The sequence below is a fragment of the Dendrobates tinctorius genome, unplaced genomic scaffold (assembly GCF_039654945.1).
Source record: "Dendrobates tinctorius isolate UK_male_01 unplaced genomic scaffold, ASM3965494v1 ptg000008l, whole genome shotgun sequence".
NCBI classification, from domain to species: domain Eukaryota; kingdom Metazoa; phylum Chordata; class Amphibia; order Anura; family Dendrobatidae; genus Dendrobates; species Dendrobates tinctorius.
In genome coordinates, this window is record NW_027361676.1 from 13,535,965 (window position 1) to 13,554,774 (window position 18,810).

At 42.8% G+C, this 18,810-nt stretch overlaps 1 protein-coding gene across 4 annotated transcripts in view; it reads right to left on the minus strand.

Annotated features, from left to right (window-relative positions):
- Positions 1-18,810, minus strand: part of FBXW7 (F-box and WD repeat domain containing 7) — a 224,163-nt gene that overhangs the window by 114,510 nt on the left and 90,843 nt on the right. For all 4 annotated transcript variants that reach the window (XM_073576296.1, XM_073576288.1, XM_073576324.1 and 1 more), the window contains exon 3: positions 10,371-10,943. In XM_073576296.1, coding sequence (XP_073432397.1) covers positions 10,371-10,874 — 504 coding nt within the window. In that variant the 5' untranslated portion in view covers positions 10,875-10,943. The remainder of the gene's footprint in view (positions 1-10,370; positions 10,944-18,810) is intronic.

Genomic DNA, 18,810 nt, shown 5'->3' on the forward strand with positions numbered 1-18,810 from the left:
ACCCGGATTGGGAAATTTGCCACTGGCACCCTGTGCTCTTCACAGATGAAAGCAGGTTCACACTGAGCAGACGTGAAAGAGTCTGGAGACGCCGTGGAGAGCGATCTGCTGCCTGCATCATCCTTCAGCATGACCGGTTTGGCAGTGGGTCAGTAATGGTATGGGGTGGCATTTCTTTGGAGGGCCACACAGTGTTGGGCTGTGAGCACAACCCCCATCTGTGGACGTCGGGCACTCAGACAATCCTCATGGTGTCGGTTTCTAACCGTTTGTGCAGACACATGCACATTTGTGGCCTGCTGGAGGTCATTTTGTAGGGTTCTGGCAGTGCTCCTCCTGTTCCTCCTTACACAAAGGCGGAGGTAGCAGTCCTGCAGCTGGGTTGTTGCCCTCCTATGGCCCCCTCTACATCTCCTGGTAACGCCTCCAGCCTCTGGATACTATGCTGACAGACACAGTAAACCCTTCTTGCCACAGCTCGCATTGATGTGCCATCCTGGAAGAGCTGCACTACCTGAGCCACTTCTGTGGGTTGTAGAGTCCGTCTCATGCTACCACAAGTGTGAAAGCACAATCAACACTCAAAAGTGACAAAAAAAAATCAGCCAAAAAGCATTGGTACTGAGATGTGGTCTGTGGTCCCCACCTGCAGAACCACTCCTTTATTGAGGGTGTCTTGATAATTGCCAATAACTTCCATCTGTTGTCTATTCCATTTGCACAAAAGCATTTGAAATTGATTGTCAATATATTTATATATACACACACACTTTGTACATATACTGTGTATATATACAGAAGGACTAATCATAGTGGCACAAGAGCAAGCTCTAAGTACCAGATCCATAGAAGCAGGAATCTACCACAAAAGGTGCAGACTATGCAAAAGAATCTCAGAAACAGTCCAACACATAATGGCAGGATGCAAAATGCAAGCAGGAACAGGGTATACTGAATGCCACAGCCAAGTAACGGGAATTGTATACAGGACCATCTGCTAAGCCCCCCTAAGTCCAGGTGGGAGACCCCAGATAAAGTGGTGAATGAAAGGGCTAAAATCCTGTGGGACTGCAAGATCCAGCTAGATAAGCAGGTGTTGGCTAACCAACCTATACATTATGATAGTAGACAAGGATCAGAAGACAGCAATGATAATAGATGTGGCAGTGCCAAGTGACAGCAACATCAGAAAGAAGCAATATGAGAAGCTGGAGAAATACCAGAGACTCAAAGGACAACTGGAGAAGATGTGGAAGGTGAAGGCAACAGTGATTCCAGTGGTGATAGGAGCACTTGGAGCAGTGACCCCCAAGTTGGAAGAATGGCTACAACAGATCCCAGGAGCAACATCTGAGCTCTCTGTCCAGAAAAGCGCAATACTGGGAACAACTAAGATCCTGCCCAGAACCCTCAAACTCCCAGGCCTCTGGTAGAGGACCAGAGATATACTGTATGTGTGTGTGTGTGTGTATATATATATATATATATATATATATATATATATATATATACACACACACACGCGCGCGCATAAAAGGCACACATACAGGGAGAGGGAGAAGAATAAAATAGCAAGCAATGCAATCGGATTGCAGGTAAATCGGATGTCACTTGGATCGCATTGTACTCGCAAGAAACACTTGCATGACACTCGTCCCAGTTTACTGGACCGATATCGGACAGGTTTTTTATTACGGTGATGGGTAGGAGCCCTTAAAGGCATTAATTTCCAGTATTGTGCTGCAAGGTGGAAGAGTGTACAGAACTGCAAATGGTCCATAGTTTTTAGAGTGACTGATACATTAACAAAAGCGGGAAAATGATCAAGGTGGCACTTAGGCTGATGGCTCATGAACAAAGAAAAACTAATTAATTAAAAGATACTTTATCAATAATTAAAAAACATTCGCTTTAGAAAAAACAGGCAGCTAAACGCTGATCATATGACAAAATAGTAAAATATCTTAACACAAGGTAGGTCATGGATAGTCTACAGTTCCCTCCAGGACCCTGTGTATCACCCCTGCCTAAAAGTGGAGGTTGGCACCCTCTTGAAACGCAAATGGCGTCCCCGCTCCACGGCGGCTGTCCCTTCTGACCCTGTTTAATCCTACTCTCAGGATGGCCAATGTAAAGGAACACAAAAAAAGCCTCACTGGTTTGGGTGTCTATGTCACTAAATGAAGCAGTCCAGATAAGGCACCCATCACCACAAAACCACCAAAAAAAATTATAATTAAAGGGCATACAACCAGTGACCGGAAAACAAAATTACTTAATTGGAAATGAAAGGGAGGTGGGATCTAAAAATCCCTAATTGAAAGCGTCCCTACCTGACAACGGAGCTTTTTCACCCTAATTTATACTGGTGCCTCCGCTCCGGCTGTCCCTTACTGACCCTTATGGTACCTGCCTAACTTCAAATGCAAATCTAAAGGGACAGGACAGGGTCTATAGGACAAATAAAAAAAAAATTGAAAAAGGGGACTGCTATTAAATAAACCCCCCCAAAGACCCAAAACAAAAACACAGGGTTAAGGCAAATGGGGATTCATGGGTGAGCTAGATATTATCAATAATCACTAGTACACACAAATAGTGACCCACTCATGGTATTGTAATGGTAGATACAACAAAATTTAGCGGCTTTAAAAGGTCACTTAATTCTTAACATATCCGCTTCCATATGATTCAACAGATATCACCACAATTTATATTGCTTATTGCCGTCATATTCCCTCATATTGCACTATGCCCAGTAGAAAAAATAGACCAGGTGTCAAAACCAGGCCTGCAACCAGGCGCTATATCTGATGCTCTGACGGAGCATACAACAGTATCATGGGCCTCCTGAGGAACTCCTATTATGGGAGAGAAACGCGTCGAGGCAAGATATCAGCATTGAGATAAGTTTTTCCTAATCTGTTATATATTGGCTGGTCTATTTTTTCTACTGGGCATAGTGCAATATGAGGGAATATGAAGGCAATAAGCAATATAAATTGTGGTGATATCTGTTGAATCATATGGAAGCGAATATGTTAAGAATTAATTAAGTGACCTTTTAAAGCCGGTAAATTTTGTATCTATCATTACAATACCATGAGTGGGTCACTATTTGTGTGTACTAGTGATTATTGATAATATCTAGCTCACCCATGAATCCCCATTTGCCTTAACCCTGTGTTTTTATTTTGGGTCTATGGGGGGGGGGGGGGGGGGGGTTATTTAGTAGCAGTCCCCTTTTTCAATTTTTTTTTGTCCTATAGACCCTGTCCTGTACCTTTAGATTTGCATTTGAAGTTAGGCAGGTACTATAAGGGTCAGTAAGGGACAGCCGACGCGGAGCGGGGGCACCAGTATACATTAGGGTGAAAAAGCTCCGTTGTCAGGTAGGGACGCTTTTAATTAGGGATTTTTAGATCCCACCTCCCTTTCATTCCCAAGTAAGTAATTTTGTTTTCTGGTTACTGGTTGTATCCCCTTTAATTATAATTTTTTTTGGTGGTTTTGTGGTGAATTTTAGAGTTGAGTGACTTTGGTCGGATCAGGTTTCATGAAACCCGGAGGAAACTGGTCCGACTAGGGCAAAAAAAAAGTCAGTTTCGTCCGAAACCCGACCCCAATACAAGTCAATGGGGAATAAAATTCGGCATTGAGCGGATGACATTCATCCAATCAATGCCGACTTTTATTACCCACTGACTTGCATTGGGGTCAGGTTTCGGACAGAACTCCGACTTTTTTTGCCCTAGTCGGACCAGTTTCATCTGACTCAAATTTTGTTTCATTCGGGTTTCACGAAACCCGATCTGACCAAAGTCGCTCAACTCTAGTGGTGATGGGTGCCTTATCTAGACTGCTTGACATGGACACCCAAACCAGTGAGGCTTTTTTTGTGTTCCTTTACATTGGCCATCCTGAGAGTAGGATTAAACAGGGTGAGAAGGGACAGCCGCCGTGGAGCGGGGACGCCATTTGCGTTCCAAGAGGGTGCCAATCTCCGCTTTTAGGCAGGGGTGATACACAGGGTCTTGGAGGGAACTGTAGACTTTCGACTAGACTATCCCCTACCTTGTGTTAAGATATTTTACTATTTTGTCATATGATCAGCGTTTAGCTGCCTGTTTTTTCTAAAGCGAATGTTTTTTAATTATTGAAGAATAAAGTATGTTTTAATTTATTAGCTTTTCGTTGTTCATGAGCCTTCATATAACTAATTACACTCAAATATAGTTTTTCAATTCACTTAGGCTGATGGCCAGTATTTTCCAAATAAGCATGCTAAAAAATAGGCACATAGATAAATGAACTCCAATAAGTAAAGTTCCCATTTTCCCCGTTATGATGTCTGCTATGTGGGGAGCTACCTAGCACAAGCCGTGAGCGGTCAGTCACACGTGGCCATGAATAGGAGACGCCAAGCAGAATATTAAAATGTGTTATAGGCATGACAGAGAAAATCCAGCCGAGCTCAAACTGGGATTTACTGAGCCCTGTAGTCAGAATAACGTCAGGATGAGAGAAAGCAAACGGGTCACTGGAGACCAGAGGGAAACCAGTCCGGCTGAGTGACCAGGGAAGTGCCAGGCTCCACTGACGGTAAAATATGTGCATGTGATTATCAGGACACAGAGAGATTCTTACACTCACACTATGTGCATACAATGGATTAATGGCTTCACAATAGCAGCCCGAGAACACATGTATGAATGTGAACCATGTGGCCCGCAGTGACCTTTCCATTCTCACACAGCAGTCCGGTCATGCTCTCTCATCCTGATGAGCGGGGACATTTCACTTAAACCCTGGGAGATTTACTTTCATAAGAGAAGCACTTCCCGCTGTTCAGCTATTCATCACGGGCAGCTCCTATGTATCCAGTGTATTGGTGTTATTACGGCAATATTATAGGTCGGGTGGAAAGGTGCCCACACACCAGCAAGAACCATCACTCCCACGCGAAAGCATGCCGCAAAAAGGATCAGGCAATGAAGTACAACATTTCAAGCCTTCGCTCGGGAAACAGGATTCCCTCGTACGCATTAGATGATCGCCTTTGCAATAATGTGTATAGGGGGACCAAGAGATGTATTAAGGAGAATCTGTCAGCCGGTTTTTGCTATGTAATCTCCAGACAGCATGAGTTGGGACTGGGACACAGATTTCAGGGATGTGTCACTTACTAGGCTGCGTGCTGTTTCCATACAATTAAGTTTTTATCAGCAAGAGATTATCATAGCCCTCTGCCTAGCATCCCTTGTGCCAACTGGTCCGACTCCACCCCCTCCTCTCTTAAGCTGCTCACTGTCAATAGACAATGTAGAGAGACTGGTGCGGGCAGGGAAGCTTTCTTGAGCTCTGCTACATGCTAAAACCTCTGATTGTGTCACAACGGCTGCATCCAGTAATCTAAGTGATACATTGTTGGATTCAGCATCTCTTTGCCTACATCATGCCGACCTCAGATGAGGTAGCAAAAACCTGCTGACGGATTCCTCTTAAGAATTGTAGCGTAAGGGACAGTTTCTAGTCACTCAGCTGTCTGCAACTTCCATCGAGCTCAATGGAGGACATGGAAGAGTTTGTCAGCTTCAGATGTGCATCACACAAGGTAATAGTGGCCCCAAAACCACATAAAAAGATCTGAAAACCTCAGCGTCATCTTAGTGCTGCATGACTTAACAGCACTGGCTTCTGTGCAGAAAGGAGACTTTTAAACAGGTAACAAGCTCACATTTAGATTACTGGTCATAAGTCCTGTCTAGGCACGCTGCTTTACAGAGATACATGTCTCTGGACATGAATGTGTTGCAATACTATTTGCCAGAGGACTTGACTTAACTAGAGCATCCTATGGACAAATGTAAAACAAAGACGTTATGTACACTGGCTCAGTGATTAATATTGTCTTGCAGGCACTAAGGGGTTGTCTACCTTTCGGGAGAATATTTTTTTCCTTTACTGAAATGCATGTAATCAAGGCAACCAAAAAAATAAATAAAAAAAAAATTGCAATTGGGTTCCATTAAAAATTTTGCAGTTTGCCTTCTATAGCCTCTAGTTTGTACTGACAACTGTTGGCTACAGAATGTGTTACAGTGGGGAAAATAAGTATTTGATACACTGACGATTTTGCACGTTTTCCCACCTACAAAGAATAGAGAGGTCTGTAATTATTATTGCAGGTACACTGCAACTGTGAGAGAATCTAAAAATAAAAAACAGAAAATCACATTGCATGATTTTTACATAATTAATCTACATTATATTGCATGAAATAAGCATTTGATACAATAGAAAAACAGAGCTCTTTGTTTGCAATTTCAAAGGTCAGATGTTTCCTGTAGTTCTTGACCAAGTTTGCACACACTGCAGCAGGGACTTTGGCCCCCTCCTCCATACAGAATCTTCTCCAGATGTTTCAGGTTTCGATGCTGTGCCAGGGTAATATTGAGTTTCAGGTCCATCAAAGATTTTCTATTGCGTTCACGTCTGGAGTCTGGCTAGAGCACTCCAGGACCTGGCAATGCTTCTTCTTAGTTTCCCTGACTGTGTCTTTTGGGTTGTCATCCTGGAAGACCCAGCCACAACCCATCTTCAATGCGCTTACTGAGGGAAGGTGGTGTTTGGCCAAAATTTCATGATACATGACCCCATCCATGCTCCCTTTAATATGGTGCAGTCGTCCTGACCCCTGTGCAGAAAAGCACCACCAAAGTATGATGTTTCTCCCACCATGCTTCATGGTTAGGACCGTGTTCTTGGGGTTGCACTCATCCTTCATCCACTAAATATAGCGAGTGGAGTTGTTACCAAAATGTTCTATTTTGGTCTCATCTGAACACATAACCTTCACCCATGCCTCGTCTGGATCATCCAGATCATTGGCGAACTTCAAATAGGCCTGGCCATGTGCTGGCGTGAGTAGGGGGACTTTGCATGCCCTGCAGGATTTTAATCCATGATGGCGTAGTGTGTTACTAACGGTAATGCTTGAGACTGTGGTCTCCGCTCTCTTTAGGTCATTGACCAAGTCCTCCCGTGTAATTCAGGGCCGATTCCTGACCTTTTTCAGAATCATCCTTGCACCTCGAGGCGAGATGTTGCATGGAGCCCCAGACCGAGGAAGATTGACAGTGATCTTGTGTTTCTTCCATTTTCCAATAATTGTGCCTACAGTTATTGCCTTCTCACCAAGCTGCTTGCCTATTGTCCCTTTAGCTCATCCCAGCCTTCCGCAGGTCTAGTGTTTTGTCCCTAGTGTCCTTAGACAGCTCTTTGCTCTTGGCCATGGTGGAAAGGTTAGAGCGTCAGTGTGTGGACAGGTGTCTTTTATACAGGTAACAAGTTCAAACAGGTGCAATTAATACAGGTAATGAGTGCAGAGTAGGAGGGCTTCCTAAAGAAAAATTAAAAGGTCTGTGAAAGCCAGAATTCTTGCTACTTGTTAGGTGATCAAATACTTATTTCATGTAATAAAATGCAATTTAATTATGTAGAAATCATACAATGTGATTTTCTGGTTTTCATTTTTAGTTTCTGTCTCACAGGTTGAAGTGTACCTATGATAAAAATTACAGATGTCTCCATTCTTTGTAAATGTGAACATTGGCAGTGTATCAAATACTTATTTACCCCGCCGTTTCTGAGAATATGTCAGTGGGCCCACAATGACTGACTGACAGGAGTGCTCATTACTTTTATATTTCTTTTTGTGAGCTCATCTCAGCCGATTTATGACCACAGATCACATTAACCTTGAATATGCTGAAGGGAAAAAAAGGCTGGAAGCCATCACTCAAGCAGGAGGCGGCGGCACTGGATGGAGAATAGAGCTGGAGTGGCAGGGGCTTCAGATCTTTAGCCTCATTTGCATATCAATTCAATTTCTGATTTCTTAGAAATAGATAAACGAAATGGCCATGTAAAGGTATTGCTGGACTTGTCTTTGTAAAACGTCTGCCTGATGGCTGTGATTTTTTTTCCCAAACCATAATTCTATGCAGTATGTAAAACAGGAAGCAGATGAATACCTAAGCAGAACCCCACAAAGCCCCGCCCACAGACAGCACTGAAGCGCCAGAATCTCATTCAATGAAAACTACAAAAATAAAGATTAAACAACCACAAGACGGATTTCATCTACCCAGGAAAAATTGCAATCAGTATAACGGCGCCCACTTGACACTGTGTGTAGGTTACTGGGAACAATCCTACTGACAGGTTCCCTTTAAAAATGCATTACCAAGTTATGCTGGGACTTTTAGTTTCTAAATATTCCACTTTACAGTTATTAATTACCAGGTTAAGCAGGGATTTTTAGTGCCTTATTGTCCACTGTGAACGTAACCCTAGATTATGCTGTGACTTGTAGTACCTTGGTGTTTCATAATTATTTAGCATTATTATTGATAATTAGGTTATGCTAGGACTATTAGTGTCCCCAATGCGCCATTGTTAGTTAGCTAGGCTATGCTGTGACTTGGTAGTACCTTGGTGTTTCCATATATTTAGAATTATAGCTATTGACAATTAGGTTATGCTAGGACTTGTAGTGTCTCCGGTGCTCCACTCTTTGCTAGGCTATGCTGTGACTTGTAGTACCTTGGTGTTTCCATATATTTAGAATTACCAGTATATTTATTGATAATTAAGCTATGCTGGGACTTGTAGTGTCTCCGGTGCTCCATTGTTAGTTAGGTTATAGCTGTGACTTGCTGTACCTCAGTTTTATGGTGTGTAATTATTCTTTTCCAGGTGATGAGGGACTGCCTCCTCCATTTCCTCGAACTGTGCCAACATTTAATTATAGGCATCAGCTCATTGATGTAAAGAAGTCAGACCACCCTGTTCACAGTGAAGTTGGGAAGTTGTAGGACAGGAGTTAATAGACTAGACTAGTACGACCTAGTAGATTTTCAGTGCCAGGACTGAATATACTGTGTTTTAGAGATGGAGCAGCATGGATTTCCCAGTGCCCATACAACCAGCTGGGTACATAATCCACGCTGCATGTGGTTTCTCATGATCCCCCATGCAGAGGATCTAATACTGTAGCATTTTCTCCAGAGGCGAGATGGCTTACAATGAGAGAAAGAGAAGGAACCAAAGACTTCAATAACCATTCAAATCATGAACACACCCAGGAAAACGACCTACAATTAAGATAACGTAATTACCCCTCACTTCATTTAAATGGACCTGAATTCTATATCCACAATCTAGCATAAGGCTATGTGCACACGTTGCGGAATTGCCAAGGAAATTTCCGTGGGAATTCCGCAACTCACTGCCGCGAGAAATACGCTAGAATTCCAGAAGCGTAATTCCCGTGTATTTCCCGCGTTTTAACTAATGTTTTGCAAGCGTAATTAGTTTGCAGAATGCTAGCGTTTTCCAAGCGATCTGGAGCATCACTTAGAAAACTGATTGACAGGTTGGTCACATTCGTCAAACATAGTGTTTGACGAGTGTGACCAACTTTTTACTATTGAGGCTGCCTATGCAGCATCAGTAGCAAAAATATATAAATAACATAATAATATATAAAATAAACATTTTAAAAAAATTGTGTTTTTCTCACCTTCCTGCTTCCCGCGCAGCGTTCCCAGGCCTCAGCGATGCTCCCGGCAAGTCCCGTTCCCAGCGATGCCTTGCGACAATGACCTTTGACGATGTAGCGGTATCGCGAGACTGCGACTTCATCAAAGGTCATTGTTGCAAGGCATCACTGGGAACGGGAGTTGTCGGGAGCATCACTGAGGCCTGGGGACGCTGCGTGGGACGCCGGAAGGTGAAAAGAACACCATTTTTAATTTTAATTCTATTTTCTACAGGGATATGGTACCCAGGGCCTCGAGGAGAATCTCCTCTCCTCCAGACCCTGGGTACCATCTGCACATTTTCCGCTTACTTTGCGCATGGAGGGCATTGCCACATGCGGAAAGTAAGCAGAACAATGCATTCCTCTGTGTGCGGAAATCCCAGGATTCCGCAAAAAGAATAGGCATGCTGTGTATTTTTCCGCGATGCGATTTTGACGCGGAAAAATATGCAGCATTAGCACAGCATATGAGGAATGCCATTTAAATCAATGGGCTGCTTATTTTATGCGTTTTTGCCGCGAAAAAAAAAAAGTGTCAAAAACGCATTAAATCCGCGGGAATGTCGGACGTGTGCACACAGCCTAATCCTTCCAAAAACAACAACAAAAAAGAGCAGAAAAGTTTCTACATATTTCTCGGTGAAAACTACATCAGCCTACCTTTGGAACGGACAAGCTACAGAAAAACCACATCAGTTAATAAAATGAAAATGCACATGTGACTAGCGTGTAATGTCCCATTGTGCAGGATCTGGAGACTCACCTTTGTTTTTGTTTGGAAAGGGCTGGGCTTTTGTGAAAGAGAAATGTCCATTATACTATTGGAATTGGGAATATCGCTGGAGTTTCTATGTTCACCCTCCCTGCTGCTGTCATCAGACTGATCAAAGTCATCACTGTCCTGGTCCATTTCCTCCTCATCCTCATCTTCCACATCACAAACATGTGGCTCATCCTCCTCCTCATCCTCCTGTTGCTCACCATCCTCGGGTTGGTCTTCGGACTCATGATGTGCTACTATACAGCTGTTGTTGTTTTCTTCCAAATGCTCCGGGTGGAGGTTACTCCTCTCCACACTTCCAGGACCATCCACCTCCCCATTCACCACTATGTGCTCGTCTCCCTGCTGTCTAGGATGCTGCTGTTCCTCCTCCTCTTCTACTCGGTTCATCTGCTCCTCATCTGCTTGGCTAGAGGAAGCATTACCTCGCACAGAACTGCCAGTACGTCGCCTCTTGCTGCCCACAGACAGCAGTTCCTGATTCATTTCCAAAAGCCAGCTTGCTACTTCATGGACATTGGCTAGACTGTGTGAAGAGGCAAATGACTTCACATTCTGCAAAACAAAACAAAAAAGTCAATATTAAGGTTTTTTTCCTTCTCTGTAGCACAAAATAATAAAAACAGTAAAAGTACTTGGACACATTTATATAATTAAATTGAAGAAAAAAGAGTAACTTAACCCCTTTATGACCCAGCCTATTTTGTCCTTAATGACCTGGCCATTTTTTGCAATTCTGACCAGTGTCCCTTTATGAGGTAATAACTCAGGAACGCTTCAACGGATCCTAGCGATTCTGAGGGTGTTTTTTCGTGACATATTGGGCTTCATGTTAGTGGTAAATTTAGGTCGTAAATTTTTGCATTTGTGAAAAAAATCAGAAATTTGGCAAAATTTAGAAAATTCCGCAATTTTCAAATTTTGAATTTTTATTCTGTTAAACAAGAGAGTTATGTGACACAAAGTGGTTACTAAATAACATTTCCCACATGTCTACTTTACATCAACACAATTTTGGAAACAAATTTTTTTTTGTTAGGAAGTTATAAGGGTTAAAATTTGACCAGCGATTTCTCATTTTTACAACAAAATTTACAAAACCATTTTTTTTTTAGGGACCACCTCACATTTGAAGTCACTTTGAGGGGTCTATATGGCAGAAAATACCCAAAAGTGACACCATTCTAAAAACTGCACCCCTCAAGCTACTCAAAACTACATTCAAGATTATTAACCCTTCAGGTGTTTCACAGGAACTAAAGCAACTTGGAAAGAAAAAATGGACATTTTAATTTTTACAACAAAAATTTTCTTTTAGCATCAATTTTTTCATTTTCACATGGGCAACAGGATAATATGGATCCTAAATTTTGTTGGGCAATTTCTCCTGAGTACACCGATACCTCATATGTGTCATAAACCACTGTTTGGGTACATGGAAGGGCTCAGAAGGGAAGGAGCGCCATTTGACTTTTTGAATGGAAACCATGCTGGAATATTTAGCGGTTGCCATGTCACGTTTGGAGAGGCCCTGTGTGCCTAAACATTGGAGCTCCCCCACAAGTGACCCCATTTTGGAAACTAGACCCCGCAAGGAACTTACCTGCATGCATAATGATCACTTTGAACCCCCCAGGTGCTTATTACAAATTGATCGGTAAAAAAAAAAAAAAAAAAAAAAAAAAAAGGACTTTATTTTCACAAAAATTTTCTTTTAGCATCAATTTTTTCATTTTCACATGGGCAACAGGATAAAATGGATGCTAAAATTTGTTGGGCAATTTCTCCTGAGTACACCGATACCTCATATGTGGTCATAAACTACTGTTTGGGCACACGGCAGGGTCCGGAAGGGAAGGAGCGCTATTTGACTTTTTGAATGGAAAATTAGCTCCAATCGTTATCGGACACCATGTCACGTTTGGAGAGCCCCTGTAACTAAACAGTGATATCCCCCCACAAGTAACACCATTTTGGAAACTAGACCCCTTATGGAACTTATCTAGATGTGTGGTGAGCACTTTGAACCCCCAGGTGCTTCACAGAAGTTTATATCGCAGAGCAGTGAAAATAAAAAATCATTTTTTTTCCTAAATCTTTTATTTTCACAAGGGTACCAGGAGAAACTGGACCCCAAAAGTTGTTGTCCAGTTTGTCCTGAGTACACTGGTATGCCATATGTGGGGGGGAACCACTGTTTGGGCACACGTTGGGGCTCGGAAGGGAAGTAGTGACATTATGAAATGCTGACTTTGATGGAATGGTCTGTGGGTGTCATGTTACATTTGCAGAGCCCCTGATGTACCTAAACTGTGGAAACCCCCCACAAGTGACCCCATTTTGGAAACTAGACCCCCCCCCAAGGAACTTATCTAGATGTGTGGTGAGCACTTTGAACCCCCAAGTGCTTCAAAGAAGTTTATAACGCAAAGTTGTGAAAATAAAAAATCATTTTTTTTCCTCAAAAAATGATTTTGTAGCTCGCAAATTTTTATTTTCACAAGGAATAACAGGAGAAATTGGACCCCAAAAGTTGTTGTCCAGTTTGTCCTGAGTACGCTGATACCCCATATGTGGGGGGGAACCATTGTTTGGGCGCACGTAAGGGCTGAGAATGGAAGTAGTGACGTTTTGAAATGCAGACTTTGATGGAAAGGTCTGCGGTCGTCATTACGTTTGCAGAGCCCCTGATGTGCCTAAACAGTAGAAACTCCCCACAAGTGACCCCATTTTGGAAACTAGACCTTCCGGGGAACTTATCTAGATGTCTGGTGAGCACTTTGAACCCCCAAGTGCTTCACAGAAGTTTATAACGCAGAGACGTGAAAATAAAAAAATAATTTTTTAGCCTCCAATTTTTTTTTTTCCCAAGGTTAACAGGAGAAATTGGACCACCAAAGTTGTTGTGCAATTTTTCCTGAGTACGCTGATACCCCATATGTTGGGGTAAACCACTGTTTGGGCACACGTCGGGGCTTGGAAGGGAGGGAGCACCGTTTGACTTTTTGAACGCAAAATTGGCTGGAATCAATGGTTGCACCATGTCGCGTTTGAAGACCCCTTGATGTGCCTAAACAGTGGAAACCCCTCAATAATAATAATAATAATCTTTATTTATATAGCGCCAACATATTCTGCAGCGCTTTACAGTTGAACAGTTTCAAACACAACAGTCATAAGTAATAACGTTAACAATACAATAATTAAAGCGAAATAAGACGACCCTGCTCTTGGGAGCTTACAATCTACAATGAGGTGAGGACGATACAAAGCACAGGTTTGTATTTACAATGATGTATTTACAAAGATGGTCCAGCCGTCTTCAGGGGGTGGGGGATAGATGGAGATAGTGAATGGGCTACACACACACACAAGCATAAAATGACTGATTACTGAATGTGATAGGCCGCTCTGAACAAATGTGTTTTGAGCGAGCGCCTAAAACTATGCAAATTGTGGATGGTCCTAATATCTTGGGGTAGAGCATTCCAGAGCAATATAGTTGTGTGTCATCAGCATAAAGATGGTACTGAAAGCCAAATCTGCTGATGGTCTGTCCAATTGGGGCTGTGTAGAGAGAGAAGAGAAGGGGGCCAAGGACTGAGCCCTGAGGTACCCCGACAGTGAGAGGAAAAGGAGATGAAGTGGAGCCAGAGAACAGAAGACTGATGGAGCGGTCAGAAAGATAGGAAGAGAACCAGGAGAGAGCAGTGTCCTTAATGCCTAGTGACTGGAGCCTAGAGAGTAGGAGAGGGTGGTCAACAGTGTCGAAAGCTGCAGAAAGGTCGAGAAGAATGAGCAGAGAGTGGTCACCGTTACGTTTTGCTGTCAGAAGGTCATTGGTCACTTTGATGAGTGCAGTTTCTGTCGAATATAGGGGGCTGAAACCGGACTGTGAAGGGTCTAGGAGGGAGTGAGTGGAGAGGTAACGGGTAAGGAGGGAGTATCAGGTGCTCCAAGAGTTTAGAGATGAAGGGGAGATTGGAGGCTGGTCTGTAGTTGTTTGTGCAGGATGGGTCGAGGGCGAGTTTCTTTAGTAATGGAGTAATGATAGAGCATTTGAAGGAGGAGGGGAAAATGCAAGAGGAGAGGGAGAGATTAAAGATTGTAGTTAGGTGAGTTGTGACGACTGGAGAGAGAGACTGGAGGAGATGTGAGGGAATGGGGTCGGTTGTGCATGTAGTCGGACGAGAAGAGGAGAGGAGCCTGGAGACTCAAATCTAACTCCACCCCTAAACACAGCCCTAACCTCAACACATCCCTAACCCTAATCCCAACCCTAACCCCAACCTAAACCTAGTTCTAACCCTAACCCTAATTCCAACCCTAACCCTAATTCCAACCCTAACCCTAATGCCAACCCTAACCCTAATTCCAACCCTAACCCTAATTCCAACCCTAACCCTAATTCCAACCCTAACCCTAATTCCAACCCTAACCCTAATTCCAACCCTAGCCCTAACCCTAACCCTATTTCCAACGATAGCCCAAACCCTCTTTTTAACCCTAACCTTAATGGAAAAATAAAAAGAATTTCTTCATTTTATTAGTTGTTCCTGCCTATGGGGGTGATACACGGTTTATTTACTTTTCATTCTATTTGGATCACTGTGATAAACTCTCACAGTGATCAAAATAGAATGAATGAATCTGCAGCCGGCGGGCGCACTGCGCATGTGCCCTCCATTTTCCAAGATGGCGGCACCCATGAAGCAAGACCGCGGGACACCGGGAGCAGGAGAGGGACATCGGAGGTACCGGGGGGGGGGGTCGGAAGGTGGGGGGAGCCTGGAGAAGGGGAGCAGATGATAACAGCTGCGGCACATTGTCGCCGTCAGTCGGTATCGGGGGCCGGTCGGCCCCGTGAGTAGTGGGGTGGGGGGGGTCGGATCACGGTCTCCAGCCATGTCCGATACTACTGCAGCATCGGCCATGGCTGGATTGTAATATTTCATCAATTTTCATTGATGAAATATTACTATCGCTCTGATTGGCTGTTAAAAGTGAAACAGCCAATCAGAGCAATCGTAGCCACGTGGGGGCGAAACCACGCCCCCTGTAGCGAAGAACAAAGCCCCCTGTATCTGCGGGTCGTGTGACCTTTCAGTGACCCCGGTCACCCGACCCGCAGGGGGACTTTAAAGTCATGGCGCTACATAGGCGTCATGGGTCGTTTTGGCACGACTTTTCATGACGCCTATGTGGCGTCAAAGGTCGTGAAGGGGTTAAAGGGAAGCTCCAACTGGAGAGCCATTTTTCTTAAAATATTGGGGGAAAACTTCCTCACTGATGTTATTTAGGAATTGACTCCCTTAATGGAGTAAAGGAAATGTACTGGGCCGCATTCCATAAAGCCGGATATAACCTGGCGATGAGGCCCTATAGATCAGCACAATGGAACTGTAACATCTAGTAACCAGTGTATTACGATAGGACTGGTAATTATCTATTAACATTTGCTACAAGTGCAATATATTTGCAATTAGACCTTAAAATGAAGTTTCGTAGGAAAAATACTGAGGGACAAGCAGCAGTTTATAAAGTGAGGCACCGGGGGAATGTCCACAGCGGACAATAGTGAGAATGCACAAATATCTTGGCCGGCTTTATACCTACAATTCTGCAAATAAACAGCGTGCTGTAAATGGCCACATATGGCATTGCTTAACTGACCCTTTTTTATGGAAATCGCCATATCCTGCCAGGGGTTCAGTTAAGTAAAATATTTGAATCATTTACTACCTAAAATAGTAACATGTCTGACGTCCTTCCTCCGCTCGCTGAAAAATCTGGGAAAACTGCAGTAAGGCCGAGCACATTCCTAGAATTCTCCCCTCAGCATTACAGACTATTGTACCTAAGTATGACGGATAGGATCATCTACAAACCAGCAAAAGCACAATATGTGACCGGGTCCGGGACACAACTTATTCAGGAGCATCACCGAGAGCAAGAACACAAACGGCACAGAGCACATGGTATGAATAAGAGAAAGCAGCAGTAATGTATAAAAAAGTATTAATAACACTACTCATGTTAGTAATACAGGAAATAAAAAGTTCCAGCACCATCCATCCTTACAGACACTTTAGGAAACTGCATCACAAATCATTTCTGGTGACGGGAGTAAGAGTTCCTGCCAAACGGGAATTTCACACTCCTCCATCTGCCCTTTCCACCGATCTACCACATCGCAGTCACGCTTTCTGCAGGTTACTGTAGGATGTTGCAGAAAAAGTCCAAATCCAAATTCATCCTCTATTGAAAAGAGCATAAATTATATTAATGGAGCCATCTACACGACTGTGATTTCAGGGGGCTTCCAAAGAGATAAAATGGTTATTTCACAGTTCTGACGCGCCACCATAGCAGACATTGCCATTTTCATGGTCAGTACGCCGCCTCTCACAGCAGTATGGATGACATGCTATTGTGTCGGAAATCCACGGCACCATTCTGCAAAGCATATTCAGGAGAGAAGACACAGTGTATCACTTTGGTAGATGGTCTGGCACCGGTGATGGTGTGACAAATAGAGAGAGCAGCTGCCACCAAATCATAGGTGTGCGCCTCTTGCTCTTATTTAATTCCCGCTGCTCCGCTGAATGATTTATTTATTGTTTTCTCTTCTTAAATCCACCATACGGTTCCAGAGATATCTTTTTTTAGTGCTAATTTTTATGGTCTTAACCAAGGGAATGTGGCTCACAGGGTAATAATATGCAGGGCAGCCTAAAGACACATCCCCAGAGAACCCTGTGAGACATTCCCCCTTGGCAAAGGCCATAGTAAAGACACTAAATAAAAGGCCCATATCTCTGGAACCAAACAGCAGAATAAGAAAAATAAATAATAAATACTAGGGAGCATCGGCAATACAATAAAAGCTTTATAAGACTAGCCCAGAATGTTTTCATTTAGCATTTTATGATCTATGTTTAGAGATCTAGATTTTAGGACCACTGCTTGCACTGGAGACGTAGCGCTCATTTCAGCTTAGCATATAATGGCAGTAAAAAGAGGAGACTATAAAATTACATAACTGCAATATATACCGTATATATATATATAGATATATGACCACCGGGGTGCAAGCAAATATTCAAAATGCAACATGCAAAGTGGAACTATGGACGGGGTAAAACGAAGATGGGCCTGCAAATGCATGGACTGGCTGTAGGTCTCCTGTCCCAAGTTTATCTCTAGAGAGCCGCAGCCAGTCCGTGAACTGCGGTCCGATCTCAGCTAATGTGCACGGACGTCTGACTGAGCTGTAAGAGCTGTAGAGTACACTGATGGCCACTAACAAAGCTAAGTGTAGCCATGCAATAATAACATATAATAAAAAGTTAGAATTTATTAATCATATACATAATTATAAAATTAATATGGACCAAAAATGTTCAAAACTGAAAGACACTAACAGTATGAAGTGGATGGCGCACAAAATATGGACTGGGTATTTCAAACACCAATAAAAAACAAAACGTAAATATTGCACTAAATTGTCCCAATAGAATTATGGCAACTTATTATAAGGAGCCCCATGAGGAAGCCCAAGCGAAACAAGCGTCGGGGCTGCACTGTGTTTGGCGTACCTGGACTTATATGGGTAAGATCACTCCTTTTTGATAGCACTATGGCACTTTATTGATTTGGAGTTATTTACGCTGTCTATATAGGGTAATTTTTCCAATGATGACTCTAGCCTAATATGATATATCTAATTGGTGGAAAACTCCTTAGAATGAGTTGCCATAATTATATTGGGACAATTTAGTGCAATACGGTATTTACTTTTTGTGCTTTTTTATTGGGGTTTGAAATACCCAGTCCATATATATATATTTTGTGCGCTATCCACTTCATACTGTTCGTTTCTTTCAGTTTTGAACATTTTTGGTCCATATTAATTTTATAATTATGTATATGATTAAGAAATTCAAACTTTTTATGAACCTATAAACAGGTTTTTGTACTCTTTTTTTCTGTGGTATGCTATACAGTTGTGGCCAAAAGTATTGACACCCCTGCAATTCTGTCAGATAATACTCAGTTTCTTCCTGAAAATGATTGCAAACACAAATTCTTTGGTATTATCTTCATTTAATTTGTCTTAAATGAAAAAACACAAAAGAGAATGAAGCAAAAAGCAAAAAACATTGATCATTTCACACAAAACTCCAAAAATGGGCCAGACAAAAGTATTGGCACCCTCAGCTTAATACTTGGTTGCACAACCTTTAGCCAAAATAACTGCGACCAACCGCTTCTGATAACCATCAATGAGTTTCTTACAATGCTCTGCTGGAATTTTAGACCATTCTTCTCTGGCAAACTGCTCCAGGTCCCTGATATTAGAAGGGTGCCTTCTCCAAACTGCCATTTTTAGATCTCTCCACAGGTGTTCTATGGGATTCAG